This window comes from Brassica oleracea, chromosome C9, assembly GCF_000695525.1.
Source record: "Brassica oleracea var. oleracea cultivar TO1000 chromosome C9, BOL, whole genome shotgun sequence".
Lineage (NCBI taxonomy): Eukaryota > Viridiplantae > Streptophyta > Magnoliopsida > Brassicales > Brassicaceae > Brassica > Brassica oleracea.
The window spans coordinates 25,416,953-25,427,220 of record NC_027756.1 but is presented as its reverse complement, the minus strand read 5'-3'; the positions used below and the strand labels follow the sequence as shown (position 1 = coordinate 25,427,220).

At 35.4% G+C, this 10,268-nt stretch overlaps 1 protein-coding gene across 1 annotated transcript; it reads right to left on the bottom strand.

Moving 5' to 3' along the window:
- Positions 1-932: 932 nt before the first annotated feature.
- LOC106314638 lies at positions 933-1,641 on the bottom strand. The gene is made up of 2 exons (XM_013752479.1): positions 1,398-1,641; positions 933-1,291 (listed from the first exon to the last, which is right to left on the bottom strand). The coding sequence occupies exons 1-2, from the start codon at positions 1,639-1,641 to the stop codon at positions 933-935; spliced, it is 603 nt and encodes a 200-aa protein (XP_013607933.1).
- Between the last annotated feature and the right edge of the window lie 8,627 nt (positions 1,642-10,268).

The window sequence follows — 10,268 nt, the reverse complement described above, 5'->3', positions numbered from 1 at the left end:
TCATGCTATAGTGTAAAATCACTAGAATTTTCCTTAATCACCAAATGTGATTCAATGGCACTTATATTTGTATGATGCAGACCAGAAGGGAGTTTTCGTAATTTTTCCAACACTTTTTGTTTTCCCGATTTCTTAAGAGCAATGTACATATACTTCTTTCCATCCACAGTTGCAGACTGAGTATCAAATCCTTGAAGATATATGTCTTTAAAACTCAACAAATTCTTTTTAGAATTTGGAGAAAATAATGCATTATTTACCGAGAATTTTGTCACATTGGGTAACGTGAAATAGGCTTTACCAATCCCTTCAATCAAGTCTGCAGGACCCAATATTGTGTTAATAGTGATATTTGTCGGTTTTAGTTCAGAAAAATATTTTATGTGTTTCAGAATAGTGTGCGTTGTTCCACTATCTGGTATACAAATATCTTTAGTATTGATCTTGGTTGATGTTCCATTTGTAATGTTAATTTCTAAGACAAACAAAAAGAATTAACATAAGATAATATTATTCATAAAATATTATACATCATTAGGGAACATTAAACACACAATAATTATACATAAGAAGGTGAAAAACACACAATAATTATACATTAATCTTCCACAAACAACAATTATTTATGGTATAATTGTGGAATTTCAAAAGTCACATGATGGGCACTTAAGCTTCCGTGATAGCGGTCTCCTCGAAATCATTCACAAAGTCAGACGAATCGAGGTGCGTTGTACCCTCAGAGTGTTCTGCAAAGTTTACTTCTTTTTTTTCCCTTTGACGGACTCCTTGTATAGAGCACAAAGGTGTGCAGGGGTACGACTTAAACGAGACCAATGTCCCTTAATACCACATCTGAAACAAGGTTCTTCTCGCTTCTGGGAGGTATTTCCTTGGTGTTCTTTTCCCTTAGGGGGTTGCTCAGAGCGGACCCACTAGAATGACTTCCTATCTTGTGGATTGTACTTTCGTCCACGTCCACGGTAGTTTTGACGACCATGACCGGGACCCCGAAAGGCCTTATTTTCGTTGACTAGTTTCTTCGCATCGAGTGCGTTTGCTTCATAAAACATTTTAGAATCAGTTGGACGAGTCATATGATTCTTGATCAGAAGCTCGTTGTACTTTTCTGCTATGAGAAGCGCCACAATCAAATCCGAAAATTTGGTATATCCCCGCAACCTGTACTGTTGTTGCAGGGTGATGTGGCTCTTGTGGAATGTGGTGTATGTCTTCTCAAGCATTTGAGATTCGGTGATTTTTTCACCGCAGTATCTCAATCCGGCCACAATTCCTAACACAACAGAATTGTAATTCATCACTTTGTCAAAATCTTGGAATCTCAGACTCTGGCATTCATCCCGAGCAAGTGGAAGTGTTATTTCTTTCTGATGTAAAACGATCTTTCAGAGACTTCCATAGCTCTTTAGGGTCTCTCATGTTGGCATAGTCATAAATAATATTTTCATCAAGGTGTCTTCTAAGGAAGATCACCGATTTAGCATTTTCTTGAGGCTTTGAAGTATTATTCTGTTTAATGGTCTGGGATAGACTAAGAGATTCAAGATGAAGTTCAACATTTGTAACCCATAAAATGTAGTTGGTACCGGTGATGTCTAGAGCGGGATATTGGAGCTTCTCCATGTTTTCCATTGAATTTCTAAAATCAAATAATAATAAATAACATGATTAGAAATATTATTTCATTTAAATATTCAAGGTGCAGGAATAAGCATTGCGATTACAAGTAATATAAATGCATAAAACATCAAAATAAAAATAAACACATTTTCTTCAGGAGAAAATTCTCCAACGAGCAAATTATAGAAAGCAGCAGATAAAAACCCGATTACAAGAACAAAACTCGGATTCAACATTTTTTTTAATGAGTGAAAATGATTTTTTTTTGTCGAATAAGATTTTGGAGAAATGTGAAATGAAATGAATGGATTGTAAGTGTATTTATAGATTTTAAAAACACTATTCATTAGCCGTTAACTAGCCGTTTGAAAAATGAATTTTTTTTTTTTATGTTCAAATTTGTTTACGGCCGTTGAAAGTAAAAACATAAGGTTAAAATTAATCATAAACTATTAGTGGGCAATTATAAAATTTATCAGTTTAAACATAAATATAATCATAGGTGCCTCCTTAAATGTATTTAATTATATATATGGTGATAAAATTATTCGTCAAATTTGAAATAAAAATATTAAGGTGATCAAATCTGTATAATAATGAATCATGACAACAGAGTCAATTATAAAATAACACATAAAATGTTTTAGGCGGTATACCGGCCATTGTGGTGCTTTAAGCAACCATTATAAAATTAACAGTAAGAAGCGGGGCGGCATGGCAGCACTCCGGTAATTATAAACGCAACAAATAAAAATAGAGGCCCCACTCCGAACATGATAATCAAAAGAAAGAAATTTAATAATAGAGCGATCGTGCTGATAACGTAGTTTAATTATATTATATATTGTTTATTTTATGATACGTAAAACGTCTTTGATATCTATTGCATGAAGATCATAATTATAGTATATCGAAAACTACGCAAAAAGAAAAGACGAGAGTAGAATACCAAAACGAGAAAGGGTGAAGTTATTATTATTGTTCGAAAGGGGCACTCGTATACAATACACAAAGTCTCCTTTTATAGTGCTAGATCATCGACATAAATTACTATACATGTTGACTAAATTGCACAATATAGGATAGGGATGTGGGATCCAATTTTAGATCTTCACGCCAATGTTCTTTATAACATGACTCATATTTTTGAAGACCGAAATATATCTTAGTGATGTAGTGTACATAAGTTCAACCCATTGTACTAGCTGTTTGTTATTTGATATATTGGTTCCATGCGGCCTTTATTCCCTTACGTGGGGTCTGGTCCGTTATTTCGCCAAACTATCATTCGAACACCAAAGACGCTCCAAGCGGTAGAATCGGTTATGTGAAGAAGGCTCTCTTTGAAACACAGCAGATGATTATATTGTTGGAGCTAAATTATAAACTGTAAATAAGAACCAGCTAGCTTCTGATTACTTTGAAATAGTTAGTTTAATCAATTTAAGATTTCACCAAATAACCAAACAAGCCAAGGATCGTGTTTTAAGCAAACATATTAGGCTCATGAATATCAAACAAGGAGTTTTTGTGCAGACAAAACACATAACATAATCCAGTAGATCACTGTCATATTTCTTAAGCATTATGTTGGGTAGGACAGGGCATTTACAGGTTGTTTTCAGATCAGGGTTTTATTGAGTTCAGACTTACTTGAGATGGTTCTTATCGGTTTATTGGGCATGTGTCTATTCATATCAGTTTTTATCGGATCTGAGTTTCCCGTAGAAGAATTTTGGACCCATATATACTTATGGAGTTTCAGATTGGTTTTGGTTCAGGTTCAAATTTCATGTATGGATAAAATTCTTAGGATTTATATTGTAATAAGAAATGTATTATGATATACTTCTTGATATTGATGCATTGTTTCAATCATAATAAGTGGGCTGCTAATACTTAGTTCTTTCTTTTTTGTCACATTTCTCATTACATTAAATTAGACTAAGTCAATTTCAACATCAGTATATTGCAATATCCTATAACATCTAAGTTATGCCAGTCTATCTTTCATTGTCTTAGCCAACAGTTCCAATTGACAAGTTTTTTTTCACAATCAATAACTCATAAAACATAATAGATTTCACTATTTGTAGGAGATTCATATTTGTGCTCTCTTATCTCCATATCGGTCCATAGTCTCCTACATTCCTTAGTCTACCTATAGATAAAGTATAACTACTAAAGAGCTATCACTTAGTTTAATATTTCTTTGGATTGTGATAATATGATATACTATAATATTTACTATATTTTCTTTCGATTAGTTATTGTTTGTTATGGCTTGTTATTTGTGCGCAAATTCAAATTACCCTAAATCACTTATAACTTAAAACATGTATTGTTTGATGGAATGCTTTTATCGTTGCTTGCTACTCAATAACCCGGAACCTATAATACATGTTTAACACAATAAGGAACTAATATGATATTTGCTTGAATAACCTAGGCTTGTGCTAGTGAGAATTTTTGTCACAGCCCAAACCCAGCAAATTTTAAAACTTTTAATAAGTCCACGTTTTAAACCAAAACCCTAAAAAAAGATATTATAGTAATTTTAAATGATCTGAACCCTAAACTCTTCTACATATATATTGAGGGCACGATCTAGAGGAGAGGGAGAGGCAATTTTTACGGCAAAGCTCTGCCAAAATAACCGACAACGCAGCCTGCAGTTACTCTGGGATATCAGTGCCAAGTTGAGATTTTGGAGAGACGTTTGCGACCAGATACGAAAGTGTTGGGCAAAGAACTAACGTTGGACTGATAGATCTCGTTGCAAGGAAGACACAGCAACTTTCGGATCTCAATTACGAGGTAATATCAGTTAGTTACTCAATCTACAAGTTGAGAGAAAACCATTACATTTCTGAAATCGGTTCAGATCTAGTTTTTCTGTTTCGCAGAGCCACATTGAGAAGAGATTTCTGGTTCATACAAAAAGATTTAGGTGACGTTTATGATATTGTTAGAGAGCTGACGTTACCAGCTTTCTATATCCACTAAGAACGCTTCATTACGAGGTAAACTCTGCAAGTTATTCGATCTTCAATTTGGAGAAAAATCATTGTTTTCTGAATACAGAAATTCCAAGTCCGAAACTTGTTTTTCCAGTTTCAAATAGGGGTTTTGTGAAAAGGTTTTCCAGTGAACCAGAGAGAGTTAGGACGCGAGTAAGGTGTCTCTGGAAAGATCTAGCTGCAAGCAATCTATATTTGTTGACGTTATCTTGTTTAGAGGTAAGAACAAATACTTATTCGCGTTGCTTCCTGGACAAGAATCATCTTGTTCTGTCAAAACCAGAAACCCTAATTCGCTTCGAACGCAAATGCAGTTTCAGATCACTTGAACAGAGTATCAACCCGCTAGTTTCAGAACCCACTTTCAACCTTAAGGCAAAGGTGAGGGTGCGATCTGTGGACTTTTATTATTCTTAGTCAAGTTGTATTCTTAAATGCTAGGTCTAGGAATTTGGTATGTTTGATTGTTTGATGATTTTTTGTGATGATAATGTTGATGACGATCTGTAAGTTGATAAATGTTAAAGTGATAAGTGATGAAGTTGTTAGGTAAATATTAAATGTGTAAAGTCGGACTGAGGAGGAGGACATGGCGATCCCGTCAAAGCCCATAAACCGGCTGACGAGCCCAAGGTGGCATACGACCTTTCGAGGTGACGGCCAGCCTAAGTTGTCATGTTATTATTAATATTGGAAATGGTTATGCGATGACAAATGTTAATGCGATTAATGAATGTGTATTTAAATAAATGATGTGTTATGTTTGTTAATTGCTTAATATGTTGGGTGATGAATGTTCTAGGACTAGTATTTTCGCATGCAAGTTGGTTATAATGTTGGAGTCATGTGGGCAGAAATGACCATCCTCACTGAATGACTGTGTGTTATTCACCCCTTTCCCTCTTTCCTTTTCAGTGTATGCAGGTGTTTCTTGTTGTTCAAGTTAGGGCACAAGAGTATGATTTAGGGGACGGGCATTACAATTTGGTATACAATTTGGTATCAGAGCCTAGGTTAAAGGCCACTCCGGTTCTGACCCGTAGGGTCATAATAAAAAGGGAAAGGGGTAGAGTATTCTTGAAATGTTCTAAATAAGTTAAAAAAAAAATCTTTTTCGGAGATTTCATCAAATTTAATTAGTAATAAGTGTCTAATCTTTAAGACACTTATGCATGCAAGAAAAAAAAAATTGGTTACCATTAGATTAAATGGCATAGTAGATTCATTATGATCTCAATGATTCAAGAAGAAGAGCTGTTAGCAAAGAGAAATGAAGCTTACCTAGCCATAGCGCCATGAAATGTGGTGAAGTAGATGCACATTATTCAAGTTGCACTAGAATACCAGGACGTTTCCAAACTATTCAAAGACCACCACAATCGAGGAGAGATGCTTTCACCATTGAGATAGAGTCAAGGGTTACTCCAGTGTCTAGAGCGGCCAATCGCTTAGCTCGCATAAAGCTGACGAAGTTGAAAAAAAAGTTAGAGGATTTAATAGACAAAGGGTTCATCTGACCAAGTAGTTCGCCATGGGAGCACCAGTTCTACTTGTGAAGAAAAATGCTGGAAATTTTAAAACTTTGATTCTCGGAGACTGAATAAGGTCATATTTAAAAGCAAGTACACACACCATATGTTGAAGAACTGTTGGACCAACTACAAGGAGAATTTTTGTTTTCAAAGATTGATTTAGTTTCTAGCTATCATCACATATATGTAGCAGAGGAGGATGTGAGGAAGACAGCTTTTCGAAAACGTTATGGACATTATGAGTTCGTAGTGATGCCTTTTGGGCAAACTAATGGGCCAGCAGCCTTTATGAAATTGATGAACAACGTGTTTCGGGAGTATTTGGATAAGTGTGTAATTGTGTTCATTGATGATATCCTGGTTTACTCGAGGAGTAAAGAAGAGCACGAGTGGCATCTGCGCGTGGTGATAAATAAGTTGCGAGAACAGCAATTATTTGCTAAGTTGAGCAAGTTTAGTTTTTGGCAAAGGAAGATAGGATTTTTAGGGCATGTAGTTTTAGAAGGAGTGGTTGTGGATCCTGTAAAGGTAACATCAGTCAGTAATTGACATACGCCTAAAAGTGCCATAGAGGAAAGGAAATAAAATTTGAATGGTATGGGCAGTGTGTGTAGAGCTTAAAGAAGCTCATGAGCGCCATAAACGTTATGCAGACAAAAGAAGAAAAGATTTGGAGTTTGAAGTTGGTATGCAGTATACCTGAAAATGAGAACGTTTAGAGGGACTAATGATCTGAGGAAGTTGAAGAAAATCAGACCGTGGTACATGGGACCATAAGTCATAACTGAAAGGATCGGGGCTGTAGCATATCGGTTGGACTTACCCTAGGAGTTGGCAGATTTTCACAATGTCTTTCACATTTCAGTATTGTGCAAGGTGGTAAAGAACCTGAACTGAATATTCCAGCAGTACCTAGAGAAATCTTGTACTGTAAGGGAACTAAAGGAAAAGAAAATAGTATTTCAAAAATTCATCTTGTTGGCAAAGAGATGAAGTTCAAAAGATGACTTAGTATTTGAGAAACCGGTTAAAGTTCGATTAACCGGATCTCTTTACGAACAAGAGCGAATACCTGGCCCAGCAGTGAAATTCGAGGACAAATTATTTTTAAATGTGGGAGAATTGTCACATCCCAAACCCAGAAAATTTTAAAACCTTAAACGTAAAGCCCACGTTTTAAGCCAAAACCCTAAAAAGGGTATTTTAGTAATTTTGAATGATCTGAACCCTAAACTCTTCTACATATATATTGAGGGCAAGACCTAGAGGAGAGGGAGAGACAATTTTTACGGCGAAGCTCTGCCAAAATAACCGACAACGCAGCCTGCAGTTACTCTGAGATATCAGTGCCAAATTGGGATTTTGGAGAGACGTTTGCGACCAGATACGAAAGTTTTAGGCAAAGAACTAAAGTTGGATTAATAGATCTCATTGCAAGGAAGACACAGCAACTTTCGGATCTCAATTATCTCAGTTAGTTACTCAATCTACAAGTTGAGAGAAAATCATTACATTTCTGAAATCGGTTCAGATCTGGTTTTTCTGTTTTGCCGAGCCACGTTGGGAAGAGATTTCTGGTTGATACAAAACGATTTAGGTGACGTTCGTGATATTTTTAGAGAGACCCAAATTTCTACAGACACCGAGAACACTCAGTTAAGAGGTAAACTCTGGAAGTTATTCGATCTTCAATTTGGAGAAAAATCACTGTTTTCTGAATCCAGAAATTCCAAGTCTGAAACCTGTTTTTCCAGTTTCACATAGGGGTTTTGTGAGAAGGTTTTCCGGTGAACCAGAGAGCGTTAGGACGCGAGTAAGGTGTCTCTGGAAAGATCTAGCTGCAAGGAATCTATATCTGTTGACGTTATCTTGTTTAGAGGTAAGAACAAATACTTATTCACGTTTCTTCCTGGACAAGAATCATCTTGTTCTGTCAAAACTAGAAACCCTAATTCGCTTCGAACGCAAATGCAGTTTCAGATCACTAGAACAGAGTGTCAACCCGCTAGTTTCAGAACCCACTTTCAACCTTAAGGCAAATGTGAGGGTGCGATCTGTGGACTTTTATTATTATTAGTCAAATTGTATTGTTAAATGCTAGGTCTAGGAATTTGGTATGTTTGATTGTTTGATGATTATTTGTGATGATAATCTTGATGACGATCTGTTAGTTGATAAATGTTAAAGTGATAAGTGATGAAGTTGTTAGGTAAATATTAAATGTGTAAAGTCGGACTGAGGACGAGGACATGGCGATCCCGTCAAAGCCCGTAAACCGGCTGACGAGCCCAAGGTGGCGTACGACCTTTCGAGGTGACGGCCAGCCTAAGTTGTCATGTTATTATTAATATTGGAAATGGTTATGAGATGACAAATGTTAATGCGATTAATGAATGTGTATTGAAATAAATGATGTGTTATGTTTGTTAATTGCTTAATATGTTGGGTGATGAATGTTCTAGGACTAGTATTTTCGCATGCAAGTTGGTTAATAATGTTAGGAGTCATGTGGGCATGTTCATTACCTCACCTCCGCTTGATCTATGATCGGCTGTGGCACTTAGTAATCAAGTACAAGGACCTCATGCTCAATCTGTTGTGATTGTAATGAAGCTTCTCCTCATTTCATTACTTACAATCTCTGGCGTGAGCGTAATACTCATACCTTCCGTGACTCTTCTATGATTCCAAATGCTGTGTTTTGGCTTGTTGATCTGTACATAAAAGACATGCTCATATCTCTCCATTCGCAGTTCTCAGGCTGGTTCTTCTCCGTTTCTGCTTGAGTTGTATTTTTTGTTTGTTTTCCCTTTAGCTAGCTCTTTTTTCTTATCATCTTTGTAATAAGTTTTGTTTCAAACATTGTAAAAAACAGAAAATTGGTATGAATTTTAACATTTAGACAAAAAAGTCTGGTTAGTTTTTTTGGGCGTGAATGAAAGATTTAGAACCGTAGTTTAATGATGATGATGTAATATTTGCACTATGTTTTCTTCTTTATGTTGATCTACACTTGCGTGAGCTGTAACGATGTAGGATCTTATGAATATGTAAGATTGAAGTCATGTTCATTTTTGTATCCAGAAGATGCATTTGGATGCAAAAATTAATTTTGTGAACTCTTACATCAAGTCACCAACATCTTAATGATGCATCTAGATACAAAATCTATAATATCTAAAATATCTTCCTATTTGAGATGCAAAAAATATAAAGTTTAGATGTAAAATTTTCATCTTAGAATCTAGAAGACTTAAATACCTCCAATACAAAGATAAATTAGTTATTGTATTTATTAGATAATATTTTAAAATGTAAAATCACGTTTTCCTTCAAAAATCGTAAAGTCAAGGTTTTCTACGAAAATTGAGATGTTTGTTTTGCAAAAACCATAATAATAGGTTTTCTCTCAGAAACTGTAAATCGGGTTTTTCTGCCAAAACGACTAAATCGAGTGTTTCCACGATAAAGACAAAACTGGGATTTCCCTTCAAAATCATAAAATTAGGGTCTTGGGGGGGTGGGGGTGGGGGAGGGGGTTCCCAGAGCTATAAAATTAGATTTTCCTAACAAAATCTCAAAATCGAATCTTTACGAGATCGGTTTTCCTTCAAAATCGTCAAATTGATTTTTTATTGGCAATACAGCAAAAAATGAGTTTTCACCAAAACCACAAACACTGTTTTTTTCTGCCAAAACCACAAAAACCACAAATCATGTATTTCCGCCAAAACGTAAAGTTGGGGTTCCTTCCAGAACCACAAAGTCGGGGTTTCTCTCCAAAAAAAATAATAATCATATTTTCCTATCAAAACAATGAAATTGAGGTTTTCTAACAAAATCCAAATATCTAGTTTTTCTGTCAAAACTGCAAAATCGGATTTTCCCGTTAAAATGGCGAATAACTTTTCTCACAAAAGCTGAAAATAGGATTTTTCTGCAAAAACCGTAAAATTAAGATTTCTCGCAATACATCCGGAAAATCAAGGTTTCTGCCAAAACTACATAGTCGGATTCATATATTATAATTATTTTGTGTAAAATATAATTTTAAACATATTTATTCGAATATAATTAT